General features: G+C 36.8%; 1 protein-coding gene across 1 annotated transcript; it reads right to left on the bottom strand.

The window, feature by feature from the left end:
- Positions 1 to 15: 15 nt before the first annotated feature.
- Positions 16 to 14,637, bottom strand: LOC108326358 (condensin-1 complex subunit CAP-D2). The gene is made up of 17 exons (XM_017559823.2): positions 14,431 to 14,637; positions 14,081 to 14,367; positions 13,358 to 13,521; positions 11,986 to 13,165; positions 11,535 to 11,726; positions 10,504 to 11,163; positions 10,230 to 10,406; positions 9,951 to 10,018; positions 9,641 to 9,863; positions 9,460 to 9,559; positions 9,231 to 9,346; positions 9,094 to 9,151; positions 8,325 to 8,476; positions 8,048 to 8,240; positions 7,474 to 7,644; positions 7,304 to 7,394; positions 16 to 397 (listed from the first exon to the last, which is right to left on the bottom strand). Exons 1-17 carry the CDS (start codon positions 14,567 to 14,569, stop codon positions 394 to 396), a joined length of 3,975 nt encoding a protein of 1,324 aa, XP_017415312.1. The 5' UTR covers positions 14,570 to 14,637; the 3' UTR covers positions 16 to 393.
- Between the last annotated feature and the right edge of the window lie 4,810 nt (positions 14,638 to 19,447).

The following is a 19,447-nucleotide window of genomic DNA, read 5'->3' as shown; positions in this document are numbered from 1 at the left end:
TAACTGGTCAGGAATGCATATAACCCATCATGACTTAGGATAAATTGATATGTTACAAATCTGCAGTTTTACAAACTACACTTCCCTAAAATGATATATTTTAGGAAGAAAATCCCTGGAGAATCCACACTTTAAATTGATATCGTAATACAGTATTACACAATACGCCATTCTATTGGGTATTCTACAAATATGCCAATAGCAACAATAGTTGCATCTACTAGAATCTGTTAAGCATGATGTATCCAAACCTTGAAAATGCAGTCATATATTGGCAGCCGCAGAGTAGGTCTTTCAGATTCCATTGACATCAAGTTAGCAATTTGTCAATAACTACAAATCCCACGTAATACTGAAAAGTATATCTTCTCATCCAAAGGTGCCTCAGTATCTCTACCTGCAGCCAGGGACAAAGTTAATGGATAAACAAGATTTGAGCGTTCTGCTCTCGATACCATAAAACAACTGATTCACTGTGCCATTTAGTTAGAGTTATATTCAAAATTTAGTAAACTTGCACTATTTGTGTATTAAGCTATTCACACGTACATTATTCTACTAATATTGACAAAGTTAGGAGCCCACTCAAACCACCAGCTCCAGAATTATTAAGATTACCGGAGCAACTTCAGCTCATTTTCGTGGCAGATGAAAGGAGCCTCGTGTACACTGAGTTCACTTAAGTTGATAAAAAGGTTATTCCACCAAATCATATAGATGAGACAACTGGAAAATTTCATAAATACATTCAACTACATGGTTGACCAACAAGAATGTGCAGGTAAGCTATATTAATTCACTATATATCTCGTGAACTAAGATAAATCTGTTGAAATAAAACAAAGAATGGGACCAACACCCTAAATCTAGGGTCAATGTTTTCCCACTTCATGGAAACATGGTTCCATGTTTCTAGCCTCTTGTTTTTTGTTTGTTTGTGTACAAACTCAATTATAAAAGGAGAAGTGGTTGTAAGGCAAAAACCAATACAACCAGTAAGAAGAATACCTACCGTGAAGAAGAAAAGCCACGGGGAAGAAGAAAATAGAGTTGGTTGTGTGAGAGATTTATACAGAGAGAGTCTCTTATAGTGAGTGTGAGTGGAAAGTGAGAGTTTTGTATACCATCCGAGAGGGTGAGATATTTATTGAGAGATCCTCAGAGAGTGAGAGAAAACACTGTAATCCTACTTTCATAGTGGAGATAATTTTCTGGACTAGGTCCCGTGGTTTTTTCCGAGAGGATTTTCCACGTTAAAATTTCCAGTGTTAATTTTCTCTTTCCCTACGCTTTCATTATTTACGCTTCCGCATAGTGCCCATTTTGGGGTTCACAGAGGAGGGAACAAGTACCACTGTTTCGCAGCAGTGGTATCAGAGCTACCGGTTCTAAAAAGTCAGAATCCTGTAAAACTCAAGATGGAAGGAGATATGTTCAAGCTAACTGCAGATAATTATTCCTACTGGAAGCCGATGATGGAAGATCATCTATACTGCAATGATTTGTATGAGCCGATCACAAATCTGGAAATTCCGGAAGGGAAGACCGAAAAAGACTGGGAGATTCTGAATCGTAAAGCAGTGGCTATGATTCGGAAATACATCGACAGAAGTCTCTTTGAGCATGTATCGACTTATACCAATGCGTATGAGTTATGGACAAAGCTTGAATCAATGATTCAAAAGAAGACTCCCAGGAACAAAGCTCACCTAGTCAGACGACTCGTAAAGTTGGAGTATTCTGACGACCAGAATATGATCGAGCATCTCAACACCTTCAAAGGTATTGTGAACCAGTTAATGAAAGCAGATATGAAAATTGATGATGAATTACAGGCTCTTTTACTCCTTAGTTCTCTACCTGAGAGCTGGGACACGTTGGTGGTCACTCTCAGTAACTCAGCACCAGATGGAAAGCTCAGTCTGGATAACATCACAAACAGTTTACTGAATGAAGAATCCAAAAGGAAAGAAAGGGGATCAAGTAGTCACTCAGAAACCAATGTTGTTGAGAATAGAGGAAGGAGTGAAAATAGAAGCAAAGGAAAACGTGAAAAGTCACGAGGAAGATTCAAGTCTCGTTCCAAAGGTTTGACATGCTTTTATTGTGGAAAAGATGGTCACAAGAAGCCAGAATGTAGATTCCTGAAGAGAGATCAAAAGAATGAAACTGTACACCCTGATATGGTAGATCCCAAAAAGAAGTTGGAGGAAAAGACCACAACAGCGGTGGTATCAAATGATGATAATGTGTTCCTTATCACTGAGGTAAACTATCTAAATATTGCTTTTGATGATTGCACTTGGATAGTAGATACTGGAGCATCTTTCCATGTTACTCCTCATGAGGGATTCTTCTCATCCTATCAAAAAGGAGATTTTGGAACAGTGAAGATGGGAAATCATGTCACAAGCAAAATTGTGGGCATAGGAGAAGTGACTTTGACGACAGAAAATGGAAACAAACTTGTGCTAAAAGAGGTAAGACATGTACCAGAGATGCGTCTAAACCTTATCTCAGTTGGTAAGCTAGATGATGCTGGAATGAACAACCAGTTTGGAGATGAAAAATGGAAACTTAGCCAAGGAAGCATGATTGTTGCTCGAGGCAAGAAGGAATGCTCCTTGTACTGCATGCAAGGAAAAATATACAAAGGAGAGACGAATGTTGCTCACGAATGTTGATCATCTCCAAAGTATAAAAGGACAACCACTTGAATTATGTGAAGACTGCCTAGCAGGTAAGCAGCGTAGAGTGTCCTTCCGTAGATCTGAAAATGGAAGAAGAAAAGAGCAAATTTTGGATCTTGTACACTCAGATGTTTGCTCAACATCTGAAAAGTCCCTTGGTGGTGCTCAATATTTTGTTACCTTCATTGATGACCACTCCAGAAAATTGTGGGTCTATCCATTGAAGAGAAAAGATGAAGTTCTACGAATCTTCAAGGAGTTTCACGCCTCAGTTGAACGTGAAACTGGTAGAAAGTTGAAATGTTTGAGAAGCGATAATGGTGGAGAGTATAGAGGTCCATTCGAGCACTATTGCAAAACTCATGGGATCAAACATGAGAAAGTACCTCCCAAGACACCTCAGATGAATGGAGTAGCTGAAAGATTCAACAGAACGATTGCCGAGAAGGTCAGAAGCATGTTGTCTCACGCAAAACTTCCCAAGTCATTCTGGGGGGAGGCCGTGTTAACAACAACTCACTTGATCAACTTATCACCATCAAGACCATTAAACGGTAAGATACCAGAAGAAGTATGGTTTGGTAAAAAGGCCTCATATCGCAACTTGAGAGTCTTCGGATGTAAGGCATCAGTTCACATTCCGAAAGATGAAAGAGCAAAGCTCGATGCTAAGGCGAAAGAGTGCATATACCTTGGTTCTCCAAGAGATGAATTTGGTTTCAGATTATGGGATCCTGCAAACAGAAAGATTGTTCGAAGCAGAGATGTGGTGTTCTTTGAAGATCAGACAATCCAAGACATCAAGAAAGTGGAGAAACCAACACTTAAGCTGATAAGTGATCAAAGCCCTATTGTGATGAACAACTCAGGGGGAGAGTCTCATCAAGCCGAACCAGAGTTACAACTTGATGAAATGGCTGAAGAAGCTGATCAACCTAATCTGACGGAAAAAGATCAACCAATTGAGGATGCTCCGCAAGAACCCCAATTGAGACGATCAACAAGGCAGAAACAACCGTTAAGAAGGTATTTTTCAGATGAATATGTTAATTTTACTGATGAAGGTGAACCTCAAAGCATTGTAGAAGCAATGGAGATGAAAGACAAAGGCAAATTGTTGCAAGCCATGGAAGAGGAGATGCAATCCTTAAAGGAAAATCAGACTTATGATTTGGTAGAATTACCAAAAGAAAGAAGAGCATTGCAGAACAAATGGGTGTTCAAGCTCAAGAATAAAGAGAACAACCCAAGCCCAAGGTACAAAGCACGAATTGTCGTGAAGGGGTGCAACCAGAAGAAAGGAATAGACTTCGACGAAATATTTTCTCCAGTGGTGAAGATGACATCCATTAGAGCGATTCTCGGTCTGGCAGCAACACTAGACCTGGAGATTGAACAACTGGACGTCAAGACAGCATTCTTACATGGAGACCTAGAGGAAGAAATTTACATGAAGCAACCAGAGGGTTTTGAAGAACCAGGCAAAGAACACTTGGTATGTCGTCTGAAGAAAAGCCTCTATGGTCTGAAGCAAGCTCCAAGACAATGGTACAAGAAATTTGATTCCTTCATGATCCAACATAATTTCAAGAAGACCTCCGCAGACCACTGCGTGTTTGTGAAGCATTATGAAAATGGTGAGTCCATCATACTTCTCTTGTATGTTGATGATATGTTGATTGTAGGGAAGGACAAAATTAAAATAGCTGCTCTCAAGAAGGCATTGAGCAAGTCTTTTGCCATGAAAGACTTGGGTGCAGTAAAGAAGATACTTGGAATGAAAATCTCTAGAGATCGTTCTAGAAGAATGTTGTGGGTATCTCAAGAAGATTACATTGAGAAGATTCTCAAAAGATTCAACATGCACAATGCCAAATCTGCTCGTGTTCCAATTGTTGGACATTTCAAACTTAGCAAGTCGCAATGTCCAAAGAATGAAGAAGAAAAAGAAGAAATGAGCAAGGTACCCTACTCTTCTGCCGTGGGTAGCCTTATGTATGCAATGGTTTGTACAAGGCCAGATATTGGCTATGCTGTAGGAGTTGTGAGCAGATTCCTATCAAATCCAGGAAAAGAGCATTGGAAAGCTGTTAAGTGGATACTAAGGTATCTAAGAGGATCTGCCAAAAGAAGCTTGTGTTTTGGCAATGGAGATCTAAAGCTAATCGGATATTCCGACTCTGACATGGCTGGAGATGTCGATTCAAGGAAGTCAACATCAGGTTATCTGATTACTTTTGCAGGGGGAGTTGTTTCTTGGCAGTCAAAACTACAGAAATGTGTGACATTGTCAACTGCTGAAGCAGAGTATGTAGCGATGACTGAAGCCTCTAAAGAGATGCTATGGATGAAGAATTTCCTAAGTGAATTAGGACATGATCAAGATGATTATGTGGTGAATTGTGATAATCAAAGTACCATTCATCTGACCAAGAACTCCATGTTCCATTCACGCTCGAAGCACATCGACGTGCGGTATCATTGGATACGAGAAGCGCTGGATGAGAAGAAATTGAAGATAGAGAAAATCCATACAGACTTGAATTGGTCTGACATGATGACTAAGTCAATACCAACCAAGAAGGTTGAAGACTGTTGCCAAGGTGGTGGTATCTTGGTACCTTCAAATTAAGTCAAGAAGGGATGGAAGACCCATTTTTGTTTTATGGGGGAGTTTTGTTGGAATAAAACAAAGAATGGGACCCACACCCTAAATCTAGGGTCAATGTTTTCCCACTTCATGGAAACATGGTTCCATGTTTCTAGCCTTTTGTTTTTTGTTTGTTTGTGTACAAACTCAATTATAAAAGGAGAAGTGGTTGTAAGGCAAAAACCAACACAACCAGTAAGAAGAATACCTACCGTGAAGAAGAAAAGCCACGGGGAAGAAGAAAATAGAGATGGTTGTGAGAGATTTATACAGAGAGAGTCTGTTATAGTGAGTGTGAGTGGAAAGTGAGAGTTTTGTATACCATCTGAGAGGGTGAGATATTTATTGAGAGATCCTCAGAGAGTGAGAGAAAACACTGTAATCCTACTTTCATAGTGGAGATAATTTTCTGGACTAGGTCCCGTGGTTTTTTCCGAGAGGATTTTCCACGTTAAAATTTCCAGTGTTAATTTTCTCTTTCCCTACGCTTTTATTATTTACGCTTCCGCATAGTGTCCATTTTGGGGTTCACAGAGGAGGGAACAAGTACCGCTGTTTCCCAACAAAATCTATAGATGTGCTGAACTCGTGAAATAAGGTTATATTAGATGACGAAGATAAAGAAGTAAAGTCACTAAAATTATGCCAGCGGTGACGAGTTTGAAAAACTTATAAAATGGTCTTCAAATTTGATGGGTATCAATGTCAACAAATAGGTTACCATCTTTGACTCACTTATGCAAATCGTGAAAAAACACTAATATGCAATCTTTACCAAGGCTTTTCAGGAAAAACGACTTTTCTGGTTTGTTGCTTGCCTCGGAAGTGTTTTTGTCACTAATATTGACATTGGTGCAATTTATAACATCTTTACAAGAGTCCTCTCTCAACGACGTTTATCATTCACATATTTACTGAAATCTTACTTAAGGAAACCGAACCTGAGCTACTCAATCCAATCACATGTCGGTGCCTCCTGAATGTTTTGTTAATATGTATATAAGGGAAGCAAAAAAATCGATGTCCATTGTCTTGAGAAATCATGGATGTTAGTAACTGCAACTCTCGATTGAAAAACTAAAATCGGAATGGATTTGAATGAAATATGTAACTGCCAGTTCTTTATGAATAGAGGAAAAGGAGAGACATGGGTAACGAATAACTTGAAGTTAGTAAGGAACAACAAGGCAACATACTAGCAAAAGGACTAAGTGGCCTGAAATAGTAATGAAGAAACAGGCTAGATGTCGATGTCACATTTGTGTTTCAGATTTCATATTAGAATTCAATTTTAACACAATTAGTGTTATGTGTTTTACCATACCAACTAAAGTAAATAATTATACAATACAATGCGAAACGACCAAATTAGATGCCGTGCAAAAACATTTCAACTGGTCTTTTATGGAGTTTTACTATAAATAGGTAGATCAATAGAGGTCAAAGACAACCGATTAACATACAGGTGACATTCGCACCACATCCTATCAACACTGCATCTATTTGCATAACTATGCTAAATAAAAATAATCAACAGGATTCACACAAACATTTTTTTGGTTTTAAAAACTAAATTAGCAAAAAATGAGCATAACATTAAACTGTAGAGTTTTCAAAATTTTCACTTCATGCTCTGTCCCGAGTCAATAACCAATTCAATCCATTTACAGGACATGAACAACATGCAAGATCAGAAATGCTAGCAGTTATCTTATCACAAAAATATATTGTTGTAAATAGCATGTTATTACGATAAAAATATTTCCAATATTCCATTGTAATTAGGAAAAAAAATATCCATAGAACTTTTCTATTCATTTCAGCAAATCTTTATTTCCTTTTTTAAAGGATTTGGTTAAACAGGGATGATAAAAATATAATTGATGTGATTGATATCAACAAAATAATTCTTTGTTTTCTTACTTAATTCAAGTTATACAAGCTAGAGAAGCATAAGATATACCTCCTTGACCGAGTATTCCTTCTGGTGACAGAGATATCATCACCTTTTTCATCTTTAACACTGCTTTTACTAGTTTTGGACCGACAAACCCCTATAATCAGCAACCTCTTGTTAATTGTAACAATAACAATAGAATCAAGCTGATTAGCAAAAGCTGTTTTTAAACTAACCTCTCGTCTTAACCTGGGAAGATTGGATTTCAATATCCCCTTGATCCGACTCTGTCAACTCACTCGAAGCACCAGAATGATCTTCTGGCACATGTTTAGATTCTGATTTCCCATTTGATGGCAACGTCGCCTCTTCCGCCCGACCATCAATTACTTCACCTTCCGTTTCATCTGGCACAAAAAATCACGATTAAAAAAATCATACTCATAACATTCACGAGAAGTTCATGCAAACCAAGAAGCTACGTTAATTTTTAAACAACATAATTTTTCCAGAGCAGACAATTGTTTATCTAGTAAAATCATTTGGCGTAGTAATGCTTAAATGTTCATCCTTTTAGCCGACTTGTCAGTGGATTGACATTTGCAATATATTATTAATACATCATTCCATACCCTCATTCTGTAAAGATTGATCATGTCAGCGTAGGAATAGGACAAGATTTGACAATGAGCCTTCATGGGCTTTGAAGAGTTCATTACTATCACATAATGTACATCAATAAATATATGACGTCATAAGGAAAACAACAGAAAGTACAGCACTAGGACATTTTTTAATTTAAAAGTTAACCTGAAGCAGAATTAGACTCCAAGTAATCCTCAGAATTCACAGTAAAACCCTCCATACTGTCAATCTTCCTTTGATGAATTTGGGCATTTCGAGCAGTAACTTCCTGTTCCTTTCTATCCGTGTGAAACTTATTGAGTTTATCCTCAAACTCTTCAATGCAAGCTTTAAGTTCAACCTTCGCAAACTTCTTGCCCTGATCTCAATTAAATTATATCAAAAAAGCCTTAGCCACTCTTACATAAAGTATGCATGACAGCACGAGCAAAAATATATTTACCTTGTTCAGTATGTTCCTGAAGTGATCCATAACAGAATCCTCTGACAAGACATGCTCATATGACTTAAATAAATCTATGAGTTTTTTCATCCCTTTTTCCGTAAACGATAACTGAGAGAGACAATATGATATATATTCCCATTGTCGGACATCTGCAGAGAAATAAAGTCACGATCACAATCGGCAATAAACTACAGATAACTAACTTCTCTTGGTTTTGTAATTTATTCAAAACCCTTCACAATTAAGAATAAAATTGAAAGGGCGAGCAGTTTAAAAAACTCATGTTCTAACTCATTGGCTAATCAAACGTGAAATCAGGAAATGTTTAGCGCATCCTAAATAAAATTGGAAAACATTTTATCAGAATAGTCTGAATCGTATTAATATTTATAAGATAATCACAATGTTAGTGGGTTTTTGATATCCCATCACGTCAAATTGCATCCCCCTTGCAGAGAAGATAGAATTGCTGCTTAGTTTGTTTCCACTTGGCTTTTATCATTAACGCACTACGTAAAAGCAAACAAGCGGTAATCGTTTAAAAGAACAGACAAACTACAAGAGTAATCAGAATTTCAAGCTGACCAAAGGAAGTGGTTCTGGATGCAAAAAAGTAATAACTATTTATTAAAATATACCCTCAGGGTCAGGGATACACTATAAAGAACTCATTTAGATAATTTTTGGCATAAACTTGCGAAACTATTAGACTACTGAACTGGTTGTGTTCAGTATTTAAAAAATTTCAACGAATAAGAAGATATACCTGTAACACCACTAAACCGATGGCATAGCTTTTCAACAAGAGCTTCCATTTGTCTATCCTGGAGTAGTTAATGAAAACAAAGTCAGCATAGCAATCAGAATAAATATAGAGCAATTTCAGCATATGACAACACATACCTTTTTTATGGAAGTAATTAAAAATTGCATGATGTTGCAAAAAGAATCTTTGCTCAGATTTTGCTGAGATAATTTGCTTAGTATATCCGGAAGTAAGTTATATATTGGATTGTTTCCTGGAAGAATCAGAAAACAATATCAAACAACTTTCTACCCTTAAACATTCAAATATCGAAAATAATAGTAGATACTTTTCTACACAAGACAAAATCATAATACAAGTCAACACCTTTCTTGGAAAGTTCAATAAAAAATAGCTTAGCTAGGTTTGAAATTCTCTCATCTTCATCTTCTAATCTTACAGCCATTTCATTGATGTACCCTTTCACCTGATCCAGAAATGATTGCATCAGTGTCTAATCTAAATCACTGCACAAACTGAAAAAAGAAATAATTTGAGTGACTTTTACCTTCATCATGTCATTTAGTATGAGATGTGAAAGCACCAATACAGCATTCTTCCTAACAGATATACAGGGATCTTTTAGGCGGGAATACATGTTTTCTGTCCATGGTTCTAAAAGATTGGGAAACCGTACTGCTAAATCTCCCAATGCAATTGTGCAATTAGAACGGACAGTTTCAGAATGTGCGCTTTCCACAACCGTAAAAAGGAGTTGGAGATTTGCATCACTGAAAACAATTCACTTTATTTTCACTCCATAAAAAATCAGGAATAAGTATGAGAGATAATAGGTAAATATTTAACAAGGGACTCACCAAAAATCTGCATCAATAATCATCAATCGACACAAAGCAAGCATTGCAGATGCCTGTAATTCTGGATACTGAATAAATGGAAGTTTCGTCAGCAACGCATCTGCTTTATGATGTTTAAAATTTTATTCAAGGCTCGGGATTAAATAATTTTTAAATTATATTCTATTTTCACATTTCCACCATAACTGCTGGCTTCCATATATAGGCATTAATTTGGTGGAATATAAAAAAGCTACCAAATAATGACTAGAAAATGTAAAGACAGCTTAAGGCAATCACCTTCTGCATTAGTCCAAAATTTCTACAAAGCTTTGACAAAAATGTTGCACAGACACCAATCAAATTCTTTTCATTTGAACCACTAGATATTATTTCTTTCTCTGCTTTTTCAAACAAAGCATCAAGTGCTGCATCCTCAGAGGCAGTAAATCCTAACTCTGTATTTATATCATTATCCTGCAATAGATTAACAAGCCAGACTTAAATGAGTTGATGACTGATAGTTGAAGCAATCAAGGACGGCATGAAAGTATGATAGAAACATTGATTGCACCTTCTGTGTAGCAGCTGACACTGTGTCATTACAGTCTAGGTTCTGATTCTCACTGTCCTTTTTCTCTTTAGCAAGTTTCTGCTTCTGAATTTTACGGGCACAGGACTCTATATATACCAGTTGATTCATGGCAATATGACTTACTATAAATAAACATCTGCTAAGTTTTGCTACTTCAACTGTGAGAGGCACACTGCCACTAACTGTGTCAACATCACTCTGCTCATTAACACCACCATCATTACAGACAGAACTGAGAGATTTTTTTATCATATCAACAGCTATGGTTTCTGGGGTAGGGTGAATGGCATAGATGGCAGCTATGGCTTTGTCAGCAGCAGCAAACCAAATATTTGCCGGAAGCCAAAAACCAGTTATTAAACTTTCTAGTATACCAAATATTCGAACACTACTACTAGCCAACAGTTTTTTCTTGTCCTCTTCAGACAGTCTTTGGATAGCAAGACAAGCTGTCCTTGCTAGCAAAGGATCAACTTTGGACCAACGACCGAACCCAATATCTATTATGTCCTGTAAGTGTAAGCCAAGCACACCAGGTGACGTCTGTGCAACCATGCAGAGGACTGATAAAGCACTACGGCTCTGCTCGGCCGTGGTTCCACCAATATTGAAGCAAAAGAAATCCCATAATGCCGATATCTATAGTAGCAATGACGAGATGAAGAAATCAAATCAATAGTGAGAACCAAATTTGGTATACAGGCAACAATAATTCCTGCCGGTGGGAGAAATAGAAAGAAACTACAATACACTCCTACTTGCGACTTCAAAACTTATTTATACTTATTTAAGAGCAGTGGTTATCTTCAAATAATATGCAAACATTGAAATGAAGTCAAACTCATTATCGTCCCAAATTATGTTTAAATTTGTGAACACATATATGAACTGAAAAAGAAAGCCTTCATTCCATATTTGGGGAATAATACATAGTTCTGGAGTCTAATCTGGAGGCATTCAAATAGTTTATGTAGCAAACATACTACTCAAGAAGGTACAGGAAAACATACCGTGCTGGAAGATATATCACCCTTAGATACTAGGGCGCCAACGATGCACTCAAGGGCTGCTAGATCTCCTATATTGGAATCAGTGGCAAGACTCAAAAGGTTATTGGCAGTCTCGGTTGGACTTTTCCTGATGTATATTGTATGGAAAGCGCTCTCCACTGCTTCATAGATGGCTTTATCCTGAGAAAATATCTACAAATAGAGCATATGACAGAAATAAAGAATTAATTTTGTAAAAATCAAGGGTTTCATACAATAAAAAAAGTACATGGCTCATAACACATTGAAGAAATAAAGTAATAAAACTATCCTTATTTCACAATATTTGAGATTGTGATCTGCAACCGCAGTTGCAATCGCATTTGCCTATGATTTTCCCCCTTATTTCAACAACCACAACGAGACTGTGATTGCGACACAACATTGCACAATAAAAGAAGCAAGGACTTACAAGTGGTAACATCTTTCGGAGACATTCCTCGGAGCTGTCAATCTGAAACTGCTTACATCTCATCAATAAGAGAATTGTGTTCTCAACGTCAGTGGCAGAAGATGAAGCCATCAATTGGACAAGGGTTGGCATTGTGGCTCCTATGCATTTAGAGAACCGCAATCCAGCCTCAAGAGATGCAATCAATGCCCTAGTCTGTTCCAAGTTCCCAACATCCGGCACACTACTGTTCTGCAAAGCGATTGCATCTTCCGACTGGGACAAGCAACTATCAGTTAAACTGTCTTGTTGCTGCCCCTTCACAACAGTTTCACAATTTGACTCTACCACTTCTCCATCACCATTAAAAATATCAGCATCAGAGGAGGGTTCTGCTCCTTCTGAAGGCTCAAGCTCTTTCAACTTCATTTTGTACTGATCTAAGGTTGCTTCAAAGGAGGCTACTCGAAGCTGAGGACCAAAAGGGTTGTGCTGCAACATCATGATCAACAGGTTCAGAGCAGATTTTCTGACCATTGCACTCTTGTCCTCCAACCTTCCAGCAGCAACTTCTGCAACCTCATTCCACAGGCCAATTGAAATAGAGTGCTCCTCACATAACTCAGCCCACACCTGAAGAACTCTACTTCTGGTATAGGCAGAAACATCTCTACAACGCTCAAGCAAGATGTCCAACATAGCTTGCTTGGTACGCAAACGAATGGACTTTGAACTTGCTTCGCCAACATCAACATCTTTAAATGCCTTGGCTATTAGCTTCCCCAGCACCGCAACGAGTGCATTCCGGATCTTATAAGACTCTCCACCAAAGTGAGGGACAAGAATGCCAATGTTAGTCGAAATCAACTTTGGCAAGCGGTCAGCAAGCTCGACCAGGAAACGACCCACATTTTCAGCCCCAGCGGTGTCTTTCAGGTAATCTTTGGGATTAGTCCTTCCAATCTCCCTAACAAGGGACACAGCGAGACTTCCATCTCCATACTTCTTCTCAGCACCAGCAACTGCATCAGCCAAGTGCGTGACCACAAAATCATACTTGTGAACCAGGTGCACGATGGATGCACACGACTGAGCGGTGTAATGATACCTAGTAGAGCAGGCTCCAATTATACGGCACAGGGCCTCTTTCACATCGGAATCTTTTAAGAGCAACGCATCCTCAAACATAGAGAAAGCATTTCTACAACAAGAGAGCGTCAGTTCAGAAAGCTTGTTAAAATACTGCTTCTAAGAATAAGATCAGCTTATATTAATACACCCACTTGCTTTTAAAAAATTATTTTGATGGCTTTGATAATCCCGTTGCCAGAGAGCAAGTGGTTGTGCATTCCCAACGGTTAACAAAATGAGAAAAAACACACAAACTACTCACTTTGTAATAAAAGACAAGTAGTTTTCATCCAGGTCCGGCGAACTGAAAATCAATTCAAGGTTTATCTCCAACGAATTGGCAATGAGGTTGAGTATCCGAGCTCTCTGTGCCTCCCAATTCCATGAATTCACAGCTTGTTTCTTCCTAGCACTTGGAGCGACAACCTGAAACCAGATACAACAATACAGCACAATTGGGAAAAAATCAAACAAGGGTATGCTTGGAAAAACTATCATATAGTCTCTCATCTTTATTTTTAAACTTGTAAATTGACCAATTTTAGTTTATAAAAAATTTATTTCATTTTAGTCTTATTTTTCTCTTCTACAAGTATTTACGAAAACACACCCTAATCCTTCATACACACACACATACAAGGTTGTCCCTAAAGGATACATACTTTGAGCCATGAAATATATATTCAAGAGTAAATTATAGTGACATCCCTGTTTTTCTCAGTTCGCATGCAATTTCCATCTGTTTTCCATTCTTACCCTAACTCCCTTAGCTGTTTAAAGACAACACCTCAAGACTTCTCAAACATACATCAATTAGCCCCTTAATTGTTTGAAAACCCTACATCTGAAGGAGAGACGGACGTAATTTACTCTAAATCTAAGAGTCATTTCCGCGATTGAGGAATTTCCGATAAGGAACAATAATTCATTAGTCCGTCTTGCTGCGAAACGAAATCGAGCATCTGAAACATTAGAGGGAACGAACCTTGGAGGTGTTGGAGTGTAGAGCGAGAAGAATGGAGAGGAGGAAGAAGGAGTATATTTTGAAAGCATTGCGGTGCGAGGCCATGGGGACGTGGTCGTTGGAAGCTCTGGAGAGGGAATCGACGTTGGGGAGGAGGACGGCGAGGTTGGAGCGGAGAGTTTCGAGGAGGCTGAGCTTGGAGGAAGGAGAAAGAATGGGGAAGGCGCGAACCAAGGAGTAGACGCGGTCGAACACGTCCTGCTCCTCGATGCACAGAATCTCCCTGTCCGAGAGATCAAACGACACACCTGAAAGAAAACGCTGAAATTTGAGAATGATGGAGAAGAGTTGGAAGAGTGAGATTGGTTTACCTTTGACGAACTCTTCGAGTTTGGAGGAGACGAAGGAAGCCACATCGACAGGGTTCTGAACGCGGAGACTGTTATCGTCTTCGAGCCCTTCTTGTTCCAGGTCTTCCAGCGTGCGAGGGAAGACGAAGTGAGGAGCCATGGAAAGAGAGGGAGAATGGAGAAGAAAGGGGTTTTTCTCTGATCTCTGCTCTCGCTAATTTGAAATTAAACTGAAAGTGGATAAAGGCGGCAAAGAGACTTCTAACGTTACAATAGAACTGTGTTTAATTTAATTTTAAAAAACTGAAAAAACAAATTAATATATATTTGAAGTTTATTTGTAAATATGTTTTTATACAAGTATTTTGGATGTGATTTTAACTAAAGGATATGTTAGAAAATACTTTTAATGACTAGAGACTTTAATTTGCAGGAAAATTTATTATTATTTTTCACACTTTTATATATATATATATATATATATATATATATATATATATATATATATATATATATATATATATATAAACCTGAAAAATAGAGTCTTATAGAGCAGATTGGTGTATTAGAATAATGAGATCGATTATTTTACTTTAAAATAATCTGATAATATAAAACTAAATTTTATAAACACTTCTCATTATTCTAAGAACACTTCATCTCTCTAGAATTTTATTCCTCAAAGTTCTCTGAGTTCTCTCTAAAATTTCTTCTTGCTGAGTTATTTGTTCAACGATCAGGAAGTGCCTAGGCGATCCTGGCGTTGAGGGCTTGAGTTTGGACCGATCAATTTCTCGTTCTTCTTCAGCTGGTAAGTCGTCTCCCTTTTTTTGTCCGTTCTTTGCTGAACTGTGAGCATGCAACGATTCTGGTTGCATGTGATTAGTAGTTATCCCTTCCATTTCTAGCTCAATTTAAGTTCTAAGTGTGGTTCTCTATCACCCTTTGGTGAGTTGTAGGTTTTTGTTGAAATTCCTTGCTGTGCAAGGTACTGCTAGAACATTTCAGTGATTGGGACTGTGTATCTCTGAGGTAAGGGGAGCTAGCCACTGTATTGATTTGTTGTATGAGCTGTATATGTGTTGAATTTGATGGTATTTGACTGTTTGAGAAGAAATTGGTAGTTCTAGAGTAATGTGTATGGAATGTGTTGAAAGGATGATACTATGAAACTGTGAGATGTTGTTGATGAACTGGTTTGGATGAATCTATGTGCTGTGATTGTGTAAATTTGAGATGTGTTGTTGTATGAGATCTGTTGTGGTGATGAGGAAGTAAAGAGTAAAGTGATTTGGACTGGTTTAGTGTATTTTAGAGGAAGTGAGGTAGTGAATTTGAGAATTAGTGGGCAAGGGTTGTTGGTGACTGCTGGGATAGTGTAGATAGGTCATATAGGACTAGTTTGAGTCATCACAATGGTCAAAAATAGGTTCCAAGTGGTAGATTTGATTTTGGGTCTATAAGTTGATGAATTGGAGGTTTTAGAGTAGAGATTGGTGCATAAACACTTTAGATTGGTGTTAGGAATGTTTAGAATCCTTTAGTCAAGTTTAATTTAGTATATACATCGAATTAGGAATGTTAGAAGTTGGCCAAGTTGAGTAGAATTGGTAAGGAGTAGTTGAGTTGTGTAATTATGCAGAATTTCGTTCTGCAGATTATGCAGACTCGCGGTGCGAATGGATTCGCAAAGCGAGTTCCCTTGGCGAGGTGCTCTCTGCCAATGTACCCGCATAGCGAATGGATGCGCTATGCGACTGATTGGGGTCTGGAACTATTATTCATTTTATTCGATTAGCGAATGGGTCTTGCTCTGCGAGTGGTTGGGGGGTCAAGTCTCTAGATGAGGTACTTGCGTAGCGAATTGGGTCGCTATGCGAGGGGTTGGGGTCTGTTGCATTTTACAATTTTATTCGCATAGCCAGTTTAGTTGCTATACGAGAGATTCAGAGTAGTTGGTCTCTGTTTGGACTGGTTTAGTGTATTTTAGAGGAAGTGAGGTAGTGAATTTGAGAATTAGTGGGCAAGGGTTGTTGGTGACTGCTGGGATAGTGTAGATAAGTCATATAGGACTGGTTTGAGTCATCACAATGGTCAAAAATAGGTTCCAAGTGGTAGATTTGATTTTGGGTCTATAAGTTGATGAATTGGAGGTTTTAGAGTAGAGATTGGTGCATAAACACTTTAGATTGGTGTTAGGAATGTTTAGAATCCTTTAGTCAAGTTTAATTTAGTATATACATCGAATTAGGAATGTTAGAAGTTGGCCAAGTTGAGTAGAATTGGTAAGGAGTAGTTGAGTTGTGTAATTCTGCAGAATTTCGTTCTGCAGATTATGCAGACTCGCGGTGCGAATGGATTCGCAAAGTGAGTTCCCTTGGCGAGGTGCTCTCTGCCAATGTACCCGCATAGCGGATGGATGCGCTATGCGAGTGATTTGAGAGGGTTGCTCTCTGTTTGCCAAACCACATAGCGAGTTTAATCGCTATGCGACTGGTTGGGGTCTGGAACTATTATTCATTTTATTCGATTAGCGAGTGGGTCTTGCTCTGCGAGTGGTTGGGGGGTCAAGTCTCTAGATGAGGTACTTGCGTAGCGAATTGGGTCGCTATGCGAGGGGTTGGGGTCTGTTGCATTTTACAATTTTATTCACATAGCCAGTTTAGTCGCTATACGAGAGATTCAGAGTAGTTGGTCTCTGTCTATGGTTTTCGCAAGGCGAGTTAGGTCGTTGTGCGAGAAGCTTGTGGTCTCGCTATGCGAAGGTGTGCGCTGTGCGAGAGGTACGTTCTAGTTCAAGTCCTGTGTGTTCTTATGTTGTTTGATATATATCAATAAGTGTTGTATGGAGTAAGTTGAAGTTGTATCATGTAATATCTGTGGTGATTGTGGTATGTTGTAATCAAAATGGTAAAGTTCAAGTGTGGTTTATGGACGTAATTCCATGATCCTCAGGAGAGGAGACATGGTGGTGCCCTATGTTGTGATTCAAAGTGGAATCTCTAGTTGAGATTCAAGTAAGTTTAGAATGGATGCAGGAGTTCAGTCTTGGGGGTTATCCTGAAACTCCAATGGTCTTTCATTCTCAAGTAGAGAGGATTGATCCATGTCGTGAGGAGTAACAGGAAGTCCTAGTCTTTGGTGCTTCCAGTATGGCCCAAGGTAAGTGATAACGGACTAACCTCGTGAGTGTGATAGGGTGAAACCCATTGGCAATGGCTTTGCAAAGCAGTAGAAGCCACCACGAGTGCATGACCCGCCATAGCTCAACAATCATTCTAAGTTTGGACAGTCAGAGTCAGTGTGTGTTATGTGTGAAGGGTTTAAGTGATGTAAAGGTATAATATACTTGTATGAATTTTATTGATTGTGGTATGATTAGTCTTTGTTTAAACTAGCTTACCCTGTTGTGTGCTTATGTTTTGTATGTTCTGCTGTTCTTCTTCTGCGATGACCATCCTTTGGATGTGAGCAACGGAAGAAGATGTTTCCTTGGAACAAGCATTGGATTGGATGGAGGTGATGCTGCTGCTGAGTAGTGGTTTTTGTTCTTTATAGACTTGTGTATAGTTTTGGCATAGCTTTCAGGCTGTATATAAAGTTTTAAATTTATAGTTGTTTTTGGATGACGGTAAAGAGATCATTTTATAGTTTAGATGGATAACTGTACTACTTTATCATGCATGTTGATTCTCTTTATTATAATTTACATTATATATTGGGATGTTACAAAATATATATATATATATATATATATATATATATATATATATATATATATATATATATATATACTTTCATGTAAATATATTTTTCATTTTTATTAATATTATTTCCTTCTTTGCCATTATAGACATGTTTGTCTGATTTAAATTTCAATGGAGTTCTAACTTGTTTCTGGATTAAATAATATTTAGTCCTTTAATTTTATATGAGAATTATTTTAATATATTTTGGTTTTTAAATTTTAAAAAATAAATTGATATAGTGTTTTTAATTTTATTATATTAAAATTATTTAACATATAAAACATAAATTTAAATTGTTTATCACGTTTAATATAAAACGAGTTTGATAGTTAAAAAAATTTAATGTAATTGAATTAAAAATATTATATTAATTTATTTCTAAAGTTTGAAAATCAAGAGTATCAAACTATAAATTTTAATTTCATATTAAAATATAAAACACTAAAATTATATTTTTTAAATTAAAGTAATTATATTTTCTTGTATATGTAATTCAAGTAAGTAATTTTATATAGTATTTTTTTATTCAATAATTTCTTTTTAATGTTTTTTATTAAAAATAATTGTAATTTATTTAGATATTTTTAATTTATTTTCATATTATAATTTTTTAATTATTGAAAATCATTTAGTTTATACGGTCTTAATGAAGAATTATATTTTTTAAGTCACAAAAATATATCTTTATATTTTTAGAAGTAGTGTATATTAATGTTACATGTAATATATAAATATGATCATTATTTTCTTTTTCTTTTGCGCAATTTAAATCAAATATAAACTAAATTTTTCAAAATTAATGTTGACAGAAAATGATTTTTTTTTTAATTTTTCATATTACAATAGGTATTTTTATACAGTATTTTTTATTTACTATTTACATTTTTTTTTTAAATATGTTAATATCTATTTTATTTTAAATATGAATAAAAGTATCTGTAACATCACATATTGTTAAAAATTACTATATTAAGACATTTCATAATTAATATTCAATATAATTTACAATTTAAAATTTAAAATATATTATTACATATATTTCCAAATCTTACTATGATATTATAATATCTTTATTATCCAAAATTATACATGAGAAAAACTTTACTATATCTAGCCTATGAAACAACGGGTCCATCATCTTCAAAAGATATATTTACACTTACATTTTCATTTAGCTAGACTTAATTATTAGGATAAAATGTATTGATGTCAAACTTTTTCAAAATCTTGCACTTGTAGTGGTTAACACTGTTTTGCATAGTCACTATCAAAGGTTTTCACCCTTTCAC

The sequence above is a fragment of the Vigna angularis genome, chromosome 3 (genome assembly GCF_016808095.1).
Source record: "Vigna angularis cultivar LongXiaoDou No.4 chromosome 3, ASM1680809v1, whole genome shotgun sequence".
NCBI lineage: Eukaryota > Viridiplantae > Streptophyta > Magnoliopsida > Fabales > Fabaceae > Vigna > Vigna angularis.
Note: the sequence above shows the minus strand (reverse complement) of the source record. Positions and strands in the feature narration are given on the sequence as shown.